Source organism: Xiphophorus hellerii, chromosome 7, assembly GCF_003331165.1.
Source record: "Xiphophorus hellerii strain 12219 chromosome 7, Xiphophorus_hellerii-4.1, whole genome shotgun sequence".
In the NCBI taxonomy this organism is placed as follows: Eukaryota; Metazoa; Chordata; class Actinopteri; order Cyprinodontiformes; family Poeciliidae; genus Xiphophorus; species Xiphophorus hellerii.
In genome coordinates this window covers 25,352,320-25,367,071 of record NC_045678.1, presented here as the reverse complement: position 1 = coordinate 25,367,071, position 14,752 = coordinate 25,352,320, and the positions used below count along the sequence as shown (strand labels likewise).

At 35.7% G+C, this 14,752-nt stretch overlaps 1 protein-coding gene across 3 annotated transcripts in view; it reads right to left on the bottom strand.

Moving 5' to 3' along the window:
- The window catches only part of LOC116723171 (partitioning defective 3 homolog B-like), a 222,210-nt gene that overhangs the window by 143,601 nt on the left and 63,857 nt on the right, over positions 1 to 14,752 (bottom strand). For 2 of the 3 annotated variants that reach the window (XM_032567857.1, XM_032567860.1), the window contains exons 6-11: positions 12,785 to 12,868; positions 11,591 to 11,716; positions 8,950 to 9,205; positions 7,450 to 7,558; positions 6,195 to 6,334; positions 5,984 to 6,112 (exon numbers count right to left, since the gene is read on the bottom strand). In XM_032567857.1, the coding sequence (XP_032423748.1) occupies positions 5,984 to 6,112; positions 6,195 to 6,334; positions 7,450 to 7,558; positions 8,950 to 9,205; positions 11,591 to 11,716; positions 12,785 to 12,868 (844 nt within the window). The remainder of the gene's footprint in view (positions 1 to 5,983; positions 6,113 to 6,194; positions 6,335 to 7,449; positions 7,559 to 8,949; positions 9,206 to 11,590; positions 11,717 to 12,784; positions 12,869 to 14,752) is intronic. The other variant, XM_032567859.1, reaches the window with a different exon arrangement.

Sequence of the window (14,752 nt, the reverse complement as noted above, 5' to 3'; positions counted from 1 at the left end):
TTCATGCCGATGTGAGTGTGAGGAACATCTGGCACTAAAGATTTTTTTTTCCCCTTTTGTTAAAATAGGGACAGAGAGAAGAACAGATTGGCAGAATAGGAGGTCAAAAGATGACTAACAAAAAGCCCATAGAAAACAAATTTACACATTTTTGCAGACTAATTAAAAAGCGAAGCAGAGCTGTAAAAATATATATATTTACTATCTTATTATAAATGTGTAATACTTTGTGATCATGTCAGGAGAGTTCAAAATTGAAACAAACCTACTAGAATGGATCAAACTAGTAATGTTCAAATTCAAAATGCAGAAAACATCCTTTTTGCTTTGTAAAAGAACAAAATATCAGTGTCTGATCACTGGATTGGTTTATACTATGAAGTTCTGGATGGATCGACACTAGGCAGTATTAACTAGATATGTTTTCTTTAAATGTGCCCTGTTTTACACTGCTCTTTGATCCATTTGGGACAATAGAAAGTTTGGCGGTTTTATTTTTTTAAGTCTTTAGGTTGGGAATGACAGGATAGTACATTTTAGTCAAAGCAATCCCTGTAATGGAGTGATTAAGGTCACAAATGGGACATCATGGACATCTACGTCACTGGCCTTACCCTCTATTCAAGTTAGAGCTTAATCTTTGGCTCAGTGCTGCCCGGCGATCCAAAATGTCTAAGAATGCAATATAAATTTTATTGGTCACATGTACCATGATGTGAATTGATGTAAAATGGCTTGGGGACACAACTCATAAACACTCATCAGGTCCTGCATGACTGACCACTGTGTACTCATTTTTGGGGTGTTTTTTAAAAAAAATAATCTTATGTATTTTTAGGTGCCATTCTCTTTGTTCAATTGATGACAGATGAAATTTTGCCTGTGACACCACACAAATAGTTCATTAATGTGAACTGACCCTGTAGGAACATAAAACATACAGTATATGAAAGAACAACAAAACATAAGGGGGGAGAAAAAAAGACATGTTTGAGTTATCTGCAGGCAGAAAAGAGGATATTTGTGTCGAACATTAGTTCCGAACCACTAGTCAACTCAGCAGGCATATCCCTACTCATATGCAAAGAAAATCACTGCAGAAAAAAAGGTTTCACACTGTATAAACGAGCAAGTGTGCGAGTTTGTGATGTGTTTAGCCTACACACAGAGAGCCAGCACAGCATGATGTATACTTGCTATACCGTGGACTGTGTATGAATATGATGTAAGTCACAGATCGGCAAACTGAGTGAGAGCCTGATTGCATGTAGAGGTGGTGTAACGTCTTTGTTCTACAGCGAGTATAGACATTAGCAGACAACACCAGATGGTCGGCTAAAATGAGACAACGGAAGAGGGGGTGGAGAAGAAAGACAAGATCATTCCATCATTTCCGCGACATTCTTCTTCTGCTTCCCTCCCGCATAAACACAAACAGGTACAAATGCGAAGAAAGCAGAAGAGCTTATTTGTGTTTAAAGTCTGTAGGAACAGGCTTTAAAAATGCTTTGCATTCTGTATCAAACAGCAATGTTACAAATGTTATAAGAGTTAATGAAGACTCCAATAAAGCAGCTTCAATAAAACCTCTAAATTATCAGCACTAAAATTTACACATAGCTCAATAATTATAGTAATAGGTACCCAAGAAGATATTTTCATTTTTAAATACAGGCTGTATAAGTCAACAGCAAAACCTCAGAGTTTGTTGAGAAAAAATGTTGACTGTAACTGTGCAGACCTTTAAGTATTTATATTGCTGAAGCATCCTTTCAGCTTACCACATACTGACTTATGAGCCTTCACCCACTGTTTTCCAAATTATCCAGATTTGAGAAAAGTTCTTCGTATGAGCCCATGGATCTTCTGCCAAATTTAGTTCAGGGCTTTCATAAAATATGATTTTCTCCAGGTGAGGCTGTAATTGCTCTTCATCTCCAGCTCTCTAACAGATACTTCAAAGCTTTGGGTCAAAATTGACTGGTATCTGAAACTAATTTAAACTTTATTCACTCTATAGGAAAGAAGACCCACATCATGATGCTGCCACCACCCTGTCTCCCTGTGAGTATGTTCTTTTGATAATATGTTGTTTTGAATGCCAAATGTACATCTATGTGTTCAAAATGTTCCAGTTTGGTTTCATTGTACAAGGTTTTGTCTTGCAACTATATTTTTTGGATCAGACAAATACAGAATACATGAAATTGTTATCAAATGCAGAACGTAAATCTGGTATCATTACCAGACTTACGGCAGGATCTCTGACTAATTTCTGCCACATCTTTCATTTTGTATTTATGAAAAATAGATTGTGTAAGTGTAAAAAATGTGTTTGTCCTGAGACAGGTGGATTTTATCTCAGGTTTCTCTGTGACTGACAGCCGATGTGAATGCAAATAGAGTTTGTGTTTCAAAAAGCATTCGTTTAAGATTGTACAAATTAACCAAATCCAACCAGGTTATTACATTATTTAAATTTTTTATCCAACAGATTTGTTTGCTTTTAAGATACATTTTATACTAAAGGGTTAAAAAAGCTTTTATTGTCTTGTTATTTATGTCAACATTATTATGACTTTTTAAAGGTGGTGTCCACTGAATTTTCATGTCAGAAACCACAGCAAACGTATGCAAATATCCTTCAATAGTGCACAACCGATTCACAATCTCTTCATTAATTAATGATTCAGCACATGAGCATATCTATGAACTTTAATTTGAAAATAGGTATACACAGCTTCAGAAACAGACAACAGGAACTTAGAACAAAGCTTTACCCATTGTAAAGCTTTGCCCATGGGGCAGAGTGAGCTGTAAAGTTTTCTGAGAAAGGTAACACTGACATTTCAGGAAAATATGTCTACTATAAACAAAGAGTAAATACAAGACATGGTGGTCTATATAAAAACAACAGCTATGGCTTGCAGCACTCCAGCATTGCTTGCCAATTAGTTTTATAGTATTTGGTGAACTGAAATGCAGAATCAGAGTTGAAAAAAATCTGGCATTTTTGTATACACCCAAAAAATGCATCCTTGGCTTTCACAGGCAGCAAACTATCCGAGAGTTCAGACATGCACACACGATCAAATCCTGGATACATTAACAAATTATACTAAATGTTAACACATGCTCGCACACTAACACTTCACTGCTTTTCCTGTCTGCAGACACAGAGTTTCCTATGGGGCTCAGAGTCACATGCACATGTTTGTGTTTGGTCGCCTGGCAGCAGTTGAGGAAACATCAGTCGACAGGAGCGGAAAGAGGCACAAAGGGAAGAGGCATAGAGAGCAACTTAAAAACAGAATAAGACACATTTAGGAAGAGGAAACATAAACCTCAGACGTGAGTTATGTGTAAAGAGAGGAGGCAAATTTAATTCTTCTAATCAAATTTTGCCCCTAAGTTTAGAAAAATAAAATAACTTTTTACTGAATAGCATATTCTGCAAGTGTGCACAAGTAGAAGAAAAAAATTACATTGGAAAGTAGTGGAAATTTGTGACAATTATCAGCATTTTTTTTTTTTGTGATGGTAAAATCATCCAGTTCCATAAAAAAGACATCCAGGGAAGGGAAGCATTAATTGATCTTATGTTTATTTTTCATATTTGGAAATATAAAGAAATAAATGGTTTTCACTTTTATTTTAAAGTGAAGAAAGAAAGACTGTCAACAGCAACAAAAAACTCCAGACCAAGTGTCATTGAGTGAAATAAAAATCTGATCCCACAGGAAACATGTCATGACACGCATCACAACCTTAAATAGTCAAGTTTCCAAGTGTAGCCATCTTTGACAGACATTTCCACCCAATCCCACAATAAGACAAAGGCTTTTTGAGGTCACCATGTGATGCCACAAAGGCAAACTGAAATTGTTAGGTTTTACTGGCTTTCTATATTTGTTTGAAGATTTAGTAAGATGTTCACATTTAAGACAGAAATAGAATTTTCCAGTTTCAAGTTGGAAAAACTCCTAACAAATTGCAAACCTGAAAGAAGAGGTAACTTCTTTTGGTTGTTTTCTAACCTGACATTAAAATACACCAGCCATTCATAGAAAAACTATTTCTTCTACATTTTTGATTAGTTGTAGTTTTGTGAATCTTTCAGACAAAACAATCCATATGTATTATCAGTAGTAGCTCTTAGATTGGTTAATGAGTAAATTCACAAATCCCTGTTTGTTTATAAAGACTCAAGTTTGAACTCCAACCATAAATGGAGTACAGTCAAAAGAAGCAATGAGAAATTATTTTGATGAAGTAAGGATTAGGGGCCCACAACAACTCATTTTCTTGGTTGTTGGAGTTTATTTCCTCCACATTACAGTTTTGTTTGGTTTTTTTTACCTTGCAAATAGCTGAGTACCGCCCACGACCGCCCAACAGCCACCAGTGCAACTTGCATCATGGACTTCGAGTTTGGTCAAAGCTGGAAAACCTTTTCTTGTATCAGTTCTGCACACATTTAACTTGGGATTTTGACTAAACACTTCCCTACTCAAACCTTCAGTTCAATTGAAGCAGTTTTTTTGGGTTGATGACTAGAGACTAGTAATCTTCATGTGCTTCCTCTTTTGCCACTCTATTGTTGCCTTGCTAGGTTATCTTGAGTTCCTGATATGCTGGAAGATTAATCCACAACTAAACCCCACTGGTCAGGTTGAAAGATGAAGTTTTTATTTCAAGCTGTGACCATATTTGGCCTTCCTCCGTAAGCCCTCAATGCTGGTGTTCCATTCATCCCATTAGTATACCGGTCTTAACCAGTACCTTTAACAGAAGACAGCCTCAAAACATAATGTTTCCATTTCCATGTGTGACCAGTGGAAGATCTCACTTCTCTATGTTCTTTCTCTTTGTAAACATGGTAGGATGAGTTGAAAGACTTCAATTATAGTATCATCTAACCGCAGAACTTTCTCCAAAACCTTTAGTGAATGATTCAGATGTTCACTGACTCTAGGAAGGCCTTTACATGCTTCTTCTTTAGCAGACTCCCATGAGGATCCACTCATCTTGCAGATGAGTGGATCTGAAGCTAGGATTCAGTGTAAATTCATATTTCTTCAATTTCTCCAAATAATTACACAAATATCAGTCACCTCTCCAAACTTCTTTCTCGTGGTTTCAGAGTCCATTCCAGCCTTGTTCAAAAACCCAATCTTGTCCTTGAGATCACTTGAAGTCTCTTTAGTCGTTCATGTGGTAGAAGGGGATTTTAAATTGGAAGAAATTGATTTTATGGGCAGATGTGTTTTATTTCCATAACAAGATGAAATAATTCATTGACTGATTGATCAGTGTGCCACATGGCCAATCTGTTGGAGCCTGAATTCTGGCTTATCTGGAGGGAATCAAATATTTATTTAACTCAATGACACAATCAGATTATAACCTTTATGTATTTCCTTTGGACTTTTGACTTATTATTTGGCTTCCCACATAATATAATGATACTATCGTGAAGGAGAGACAGATAAAGAGAAAACTATCATTAGCAAAGATATGTCATTTTGTAATTGGTGAATTAAAATAAAAAGAACACAAGGCTACATATTTTTTTACCAAAGTGTGTGAAATTAAAGATGTAAAAAAGCTGTTTGTTAGAGCAAGAACTGTTTCTGATATGAAAAGTCAGAGAAAAGTGAGAAAAATAAAACCAGAGAGAAAAAAAGATGTTTATTGAGAATATTAGAACAGAGGTGAAATTTAGCATAATGTGTGAAAACATTTGCAGAAAGAAATCAGACCTGAAGAAATGTTCTAACCCTTACAAAGAGATTTGTCCATAGCGGGATAAAGCAGTGGTTCATTACTGCAGAATCAAGCCAAATTTCTTTGAAAATTCAAATGAAACAAAATTACTGGAATGAATAAGACACTAGAGCCTTTTAACTGACTGGTGATTCTTCAAGCCAACAGAAAGTCTTGTTCTGCTTGCTGCCATTTTAACACTGGGACTGGTTCTTACCATTTCTCTGGGCAGGAACATCTCATCCTGCCGTAAAACCACCAGGGACACAGTCTCTCCCTGACGAGTGCTGCGGAGCATACACACCAGCTCCTCCTGGCCCACCCCGGTGATATCCACACCGTTTACCTATGCACACACATATAAGAAACTTGTCTCCAGCAGATTTGTTGAGGTATAACAAAAACCATTCGGGTAAGCTTCGCTCTACCTCCAGTATGCGGTCTCCAGACTGAAGCCGTCCATCTTTGACAGCAGCTCCTCGTGGCAGAATGTTTTTGACTAGAATAGGACCCGGGCCGTGTATTGAGGAATCCCTGGTTACGACAGTAAATCCAAGACCTTCTGAACCTACAATCACATCCACAGAGAGATGCAGAAATCTGAGCTTTTCTCCAAAGGTCTGAATATATTTCAAGAGGATTTTAAGGTGAAAATCTGAATTCAATGTCCCACACACAGGTACTTTATTCTGAGAGCTTAGGTGTAGTGTTGTTGACTCAGCTCCTGACTCCATATAATGTACTATGTCTGTGTTAACTTTAAGTATTGGAAGATTGAGTATGTTGCTTTAAATCCTTTAGATACAGGTGCAGCAACACATCTGCAAGCATTAAGGGGGTTCAGGAGAAGGTCAGAAAGGACAGCAGGAAGAAAAAACTAGAAGGAAGGAAAGAGGAAGCCAGGAAGGAAGGACAAATAGATGAACAGATAGATGGAGAAAAGGAAAGAAGTGGATGAAAGAAAAAAGAGGGTTCAGGTACAGGTCAAAAAGGATGAGAAGAAGACAAGAGTCCAAGTGAAATCAATGAAACACATTTGAAACATAGAGCCAATGTTCTGGAAAAGAAGAAGATAAAAACAAAATGCTTAATCAGAGAAAATATGTGAACATATAAATGTGTATGAAAGGTTTCACACACATGGCTGTGAGAACAGAAAAAACATTGCACACAGACACAGGGACTGGCTGTGTGGTTTATAGACCTCATTAAGTCTGGTCTCTTTAGCAGAGCCAAGTCAGCAGTTTGGGCTGCTATGAATTCATATCAGCAGAAATGAACAGATCAATAAAGACTTAATAGACCCTGAAGAGAAGGAATGTGGAAGATGGAGAGAGGAAAGCGACTTTGCCTGATAGGTTTACAGAAACAGGAACAAATCCATATGAACTGGTAAGGCAAACACCATGCCAAGTAACAAATTAAAGATTTACAGTTTTAAATACATTTAACTAAAATGAAAAAGGCAAATCCCACAAACCAAGGAGCAACATTAAATGCTGAATGGTTAACTGAAAACGGCCTACAACAATTTAGTCTCACTGCAGGATCTTAACGCAGTGAATTTAGATAAGCCTATACTTTCACCCACTCCCTTGAATATATAAAACAAACGTTTTAACACTATGCTTCATGCTGTAATGTTTTGTATATATTCAAAAAACAAACAAAGATGTTTCCAACCTTTCTTTAAGTCGATTCGCAGCCTTCGCCCTCCTCTTTTATTGGACACCAAGCTGGAGAGTGCCGGACTTTTCCTGTGGAGAGGGCTGTCACCTCTCTCCTTTGGACTCTACATTAAGAACATGCAGCTTTTAGGGGATAGCTTCAAACAAAATACATATAACAGTAACGCTTTTATGTTAAAAAAAACAGCTAAGTTACAAGGTTTCTGCAGGTTTTGTCAACTCAAACTTAAGACTTTTTAACACCTTTGTAAAACCATTATGAATAAAATTTAAGACCTGCATCATGACAAAAATGTACAAAACAATATTGTATTTTTTATATAGTAGTCGAGTTGGAAAAGGCGAATATTATCCAACCAATTGGCAATAACTTACACTTACCAATGATAAATGCAAAAAAGCTAGCTAGATAGGTAGCGAGGGTTTGTTATTAGCTACTTAGCAATAGTCTCAACCACAAAACGTGATGATGATATCTGTGTGCAGCTCAAACTTTTGCCTGACAGAAATGTCCAATGAGAAAAAGTAAACTACATAGAACATACAAGAATAAATAGTTCTGCCACAACAAAATTTGGGCTTGTGATATAGAAGGTCAACTTACATATTTCCTAATAAATTTAAAACATTTTAAGACCCTAGGATGTGTGAAGACCCAGAGTTAAAAGCTATTCTTCAAAAACTCTCCTTTAATCATGAGATGTAGGTCTGCCTGGAACCAGAAGTGCCAAAAAAGCCTTTTTTGTTTATATGCACACAACACCCTGGATGTTCTGGATCATAGACATTTTTTTAAAACTGGAAACTGGATAGATGAATAGAAAGAATGGATTCTGTCTTTTCTCCTCCCTTACAGAATAAACTTATGGATTTTTCCACACAGTTTACAACAAAGTAATTGAATAAATATATCAAATACAATGGTTAAAATAAAAAAAAATGAAAATGTGTAGCTCCTCAAACTGTTTATAGGACTGTACAGAGTTCCTGCATGACCAACAAAACTTATTTTTAATAAACTAAGATAATAAGCTGTTGCTAAGAAACTGTTCCCTCTAAGCCAGTTGTTTTTCAAATGTCAGCCAAGTAACCATAGTGACGTTGACGACATGGTTACATGTGTTCGGGTTTTATGAGCTTTTTAGCTCAAGGAAGAAGGTGGACATAAGGTAAAAATAAAGTGGAACTTATTGCTTTTTAAAGCCACAGGAAAAGAATGAAAAACAAATAAAGGATAGTAATAAATACAGAGCATAGAAAGAACTAAAACTTAGATCATGAACATTACATGATGGTGGGTGGAAACAGACCTGATGAAGGTGTTTTATCTTGGCATGAATGCATGCTGTTTGATATCTGTGCTGTCTGGTTGTTGGTAAGTGAACTGTTGTAATTTTGCTGGATTTTACAACTAAATTGTCATATCCATTTAATGTTGTTGAGGTATTCTTACAGCATATTTGAGTGTTTTTAGTATAACTGAAGCACAACTCACACTAACCGCTTCAAGAATAGGAGTTTCTTCTACAAGTCGTGGAGTTGAATTCTCAGGAGGTTTAAACACAGGTTTGGCTTTGACTGGTGGCGGTGGATCTTTGGCCTTGGTGACACGAGGGCTGCTGTTCGGAGCCGTACTGTTGACACACAGCTGACTGATCAGACTTTTCTCATATCGCTCTCTGTTTGACGAGGACAAAACTTCCAAACGAACAAGTGGGGACCGCATCGCCTGACGAAAAATGTCCTGAGATCTACAAAGAAAAAGAGGAAAAAGAGAAAGCAAAAAAAAAATTGTTAAGTTTGGTGAATGAGTTTTTTGGTTGTTTTTTTTAAAGAAAGCAAAGGAAGTTAACAGATGCAGTGATAATTTCATCATTCATAATAACATCCAAAGAGTACTTATCAGTTTCAGACAAGAAAATTAATTATACTGTGGGAGGGCATAACTGAATTAGGAGAAAAATAGAGATTCAGTTAATAAATCTGATTACACATGATTAATTTAAAGAATATCCCAGATCCTTGGTACTTAAAACTTTAAGAAGTTTGATTTTTACAACTACAAGACAGAATATCAAGGAAATTATAGTTTTAGAAACCGATCCCTTACAATTCGACTGAAACATCATCATTATGTGTGTAAAAGCTTTCCTTTTCCTCCAGATGAATTAGTAAAGGCTATTTGCAGGGCTTTTCTTTTTTATCACCTTCTCTGAGCTCAAAACCAGACAGCCACAACACCTGGACACAGCCATTAGAAACTCATAAAGAATGAAAAAGATCATTTTGCAGGGAATTAATTTAGATCAGATCATGCTAAGCAAGTTACAGGCACTACGGTGTCAGGAGCAATTGGTAATCAGCATCATTCACCGCAGATAAGCAATGGAGTAAATCCAGTTAATTAAAATTTCATTTGATTACACTCCTGTTGTTTTCCGAATAGTTTATGATGATTAGAGTTGACTTTGTTCAAAAGTCAGAAATGAAAAATTCCTCCATGAATTTGATGGAAAAATGTGAAACGGTGAAACTTTGGAAAATTGACAATTAATCTAATGTAAACTACTATGTCATTATATATATTTACATTAAGAGTACAGTCATTTTAGCATCATGGAAAATCAAGTGTCTTAAGGCAATACTTTGCCTTATAAATATAATCTGTGCTGAGACACCATTACAATCCATGCAGTGTATCAATTTTAATGTTACCCTGTGACAGTCTTATTCTACAGCAAAGAATAATTTGCCACAAAGAAGCTAACATCTTCCAAAAAACTAATAATAATTTTCTATTTACAAGAAAAAAAATAATATTTTCTGATTTCGAAACTGTATAAATGTGCAAGAAACAAAGTGAATTTCCCATTAATAAATGCATAAACTACATTACAGTCAGGATATTCTCTGACATTATAAAGTCAAAAATTTGTAAATAAATAAATAAGTAAACAAACAAAAACTCTGCAAGGCCTCTAAGATTTAAGTGTTAAAATTAGGAGGTGAGAATGAGAATATTTTGTAACGCTTAATAATCTTACTAAATTTCTAATATTTTTTGTTCATGCTAATGTCAGAGAATATCTTAGTTCTAAGGTCAGACATGTTGGTCTCAAATCATGGAACATTATCTTTTTTTTCTTGCAAACGTGGAAGCCATATTTGTAAGGTTGTGAACAACATCATCAACGAAACACTAGAAGTTGAACTGTAGTCATGTGACTAATTTGTGGTACTCTCTTTCAGTCCATGGAAAAACCATTTGAACACAACACTCACTCTGCACGAGCATTTATTATTAACAATTGCTTTTGCAGTGATTTAGATTGTATTGACAGTAGAATGAAATTAGATATGAAAGCTGTGTGTTTTGTTATGAGTATGGAGACCATTGTGCTCAGATGATATCACTATTATGTCTGATTGAAAAAGGCGTGCAGCCACATTTGTGTGAAACAGATATTCTAATCAGGCAGCCTCGATAATAATCTGGCATGGACAACGGCTCTGTGTGCATTCACACAAACTTTGCTGCACAATGCTACAGCTGACTGTAGCATTCAGACTCGTTCTGACAAGTCTGAACAAAAGTAGCAGTGCTCTATGTTTGTAAGTGCAAATACAGTTTAGATACAGTGCAGGTGGATCTTAAATAACACAAAATGCTTGTTTTTCTTCTGTTTGATAGATTTTTGTGTTTCTCAGGCAGACAAACTACATTCAAAATCCTATTTTATTAGTCTAACATATATTTTGCCTAACATATATGACCATGTGGAATGAATCTCTACTTATGGAGTGTTACTTTTAGCTATTGAATGACTGAAATAAGTTACCATACAAGTAATTTATTAAGATGCACATTTATTTATTGAACTAGGACTCCTTAATATCTGTGAATCCTAAATTTGTATTGCTCAATTTACTAATAACAAAAGGAACTGGTTATCTGTGATGTGAACAAAATATGCACTCCGGACAATTCTCCTTATATAAACTAAGAAAGTTTCAGTTTCCAGCATTTATGTTAGGCATCTGTGCTGCTTTCTTAGAAAAATAAAAATATGCAAAGTTTTTAAATCAAACAAAATGTTAGCCTCTGAGGAAAAACAGAGATAAACAGCTGCACTCACTGGCTAAATGTCTTGTCCATTAGGTCAGTGTTGTTGATTTTTACAATGCACTCATCCTCCTGGAACAAACCCTCCTTTCTTGAGCGGCTCTCTTCCTCCACACCACGGATATACAGACCAAGAGACCTGTGCCAGCAAGAGATACATAAATATGAAAAACGCTCACATTTTTCTTTAAAGCATAGCATTAATAAAGATTTGATAGAAAATTAAAAGAAAAGAACTCAAAAGTGTTTCACTAAGACTTTTTAGAGGTTGCAATCAATAGGATATGTTATGGTCAGGGCTCCTACATATGTTTCAACAAAAAATCCCAGAAGAGTTCTGAGTTCTTTATGGTCATTTAAAATGTAAAACTCTAAAGTTCACCAGAAATTTATGGGTGATATTTACACACAGTTAGGTTTTGACAAAAAGAAACATAATAATAGTCACAAAAATGGAGAGAAGCAAGAAAGAATAGATAGGACAAAATAGAAAATGATACAAGAATGGACACAAGCAAGAAATAAAAGAAAAAAGGGAATAAACTGAATAGACTGTTCCAAACTGTGTAGCAGCAACACTGAAAATTGTGTTTTCAGTGCCGAAAAAACACAAACACTAAGCTAAACAAGGAACAAAGACAGTAGCAGGTGAGCAGGCAATCAAGCACACCTTCCAAAACACGTGTGTGAAGCGAGGGATATTGCAAACATTATCTGAGCAAAAGTAACATGTGGTAAAAAGAAAATAATAATAAACAAATATATCTTCATAGAGGAGGTGATACTAATCTACAAATACAGTTCAACTACACAAGAATAAAAAAATCAGGGTACAAGAAAAGTGATTGTAAAATGACGAAATGAAACTGGAACAAGGTGATGAGGAAAGGAAGGAACGGACAAGAATGTGTTAAGAATGAAGATTATAAGGACAGTGACAGGGTCCACAAGAGTCACGAGAACAATTATTCAAAACCATCATGCTGTCCTTTAGGAAGTGTCAAAAAAAAAGAGGAAAAACTGCACACAGTCCTTTTTCCTTTTGTTTTCCTTTACTTGGTAGTTCCCACTGTGTCTGCAGAGTTTATACCGAAGTACCGTACTTCCAAAAGCTATTTTGTGTTTCATGGTATATCCAGAATTAGATCTTATGGGGATGTGTGCTTTTTCAGAAGAAACAGTGTGGATGAATGTACACAAAACTCACCGTCCGCTGAGTGAAGAACAGTAGGGAACAACATGAATGCCCAGAGGATTGTCCTCTCCCTGGATCTCCACCACTCTGGTTAGACTAGAGAAACACAAGTAGATGGTAGATACAAAGAGAAAGCAGATAAAAAAGTATTCAACAATAATTTTATTAGACTAATGCTTTTTACCTTTTGAACAGCACATGAGTTTCAAATGTACAAAGTAATATGAATGTGTACACATTAAAGTAATGGTCTTCTAAGAATTTATTTTTCAATATTTAGGACTCCAAGCAAAAGAGGACAAAAGGTAATTTGCAAATGTGAAAATATGACCATAGCCTTAAACTAATGTGTGCAAAAGCAGATATATTCACCTTTTTTTTCTGAATCCAAGCTGAGTTTTATGTTTCTAACAGCTAAAATTAATCTTCCATCATTGGATCTATGAGTCCACTATCAGTACAACACTGCTTTTATGCAGTTTATTAATTCAAATCACCTACTGGTTTGTCTTCAGGCATTCATTAAGATATAAACATTTAAATGCTATATTTTTCATAACATTCATTTTTTGTGAATGCACAAGTTATAAACCACAGAGAATTGTCTTGACTATTGATGAAGGTAAAATGCTTTCCAGATTAAATATACATATTTAATTTGGTAAATAAGTATTTGGCATTAAGTATTTGAACCTTAATGCCAAACCTTAATACCCTGCGACTTTGCAAGTTCTTCCACTTAGAAATCATGAGGAAGGGGTGTCTGAAATTTTCATCTAAGGTTCGTGTTCATTGTGAGAGACAGTCTAAAAATATATATATAAAATCCGGAAATCACAATGTATGATTTTTTTTTTTAAAGTTTGTTAGTGTGTTACTGCTGCAAATAAGTATTTGAACACCTGTGAAAATAATGTTAATATTTGGTACAGTATCCTTTGCAATTACAGAGGTCAATCGTTTCCTTTAAATAGCTTTATAAATGCAATGTGTGCAGGTTTGCACACATTGCATTTATAAAGCTATTATGGTAGAAAAACAGAAATATGTTTTGAATAAAAAAACTATTTTTTTGAAGAAACATCTGTGCCACTAAAATAATTAGTACAATACTGTTAGAATCACCAGTAGCTTAACCCACTCAAAACAGTGGGCATGACAGTGGACAGGAGAACAAGAACATTCTCCTGTCCACAGGTAGAATCTGGTAAGCTGTTCTTACCACATTCTTGGTGATGGTGAGTGATGGTGAATGATGGTGAGGATGGTGAGCGAGGCCACTGCCTTCTCTCATTATCCTCAACAACACTGTCCATTTCCGGTTCCTATGAACCACTTTTCTCATCTATTATTCGAGATAGTAATCTTTTACAGACAATTTGAGTAATAAACTGAACTTAATGCACTGTTTGATAACTAGGGTCAATTAGAATGCATGTATGATTGGTTTAAGTTTACTTTTTTGTGAAGTGTCTTGAAATGATGTCTTGTGAAATGGTGCTATCTAAATAAACTGAACTGAATCAAATGAAAGCAAGACAGAGATCACATGTGCGCTGGCTCCGATCTAATCTCAAAGCTTGTGTCTCTTGAGGAAAAGTTTGCAAATTGTTGCACTCGATTGACTTTAGATTTCCAATGAATGCTAATACCGTACTGAAAATATGCTTTTATGAAGTACTTAATCCGTGTCTGTGGATGCAGGCCTCAGAGAAGGGAGCGCTCTACTCAATTCAAGCTTAATAAGGCATAGACCACAGTGGATGTATGTTTGAAGAATATGTTTTGTGCCTTTCTTCTCTGTGGGTTTCTTCCTTACTTTGAATCTCTTAATGTCTCTATGTGTGGTTTGGATTATTCAAGTGTGTCTCTGCTTTACATCCTGCCTTTTAATGTGTGCGCGTGCTAAAGTCTTTGTTTGTTTGATTGGTTTATCTATCAGAGCACAGCCATTAATCCTCTCGTGACCTTCTCTCTGCT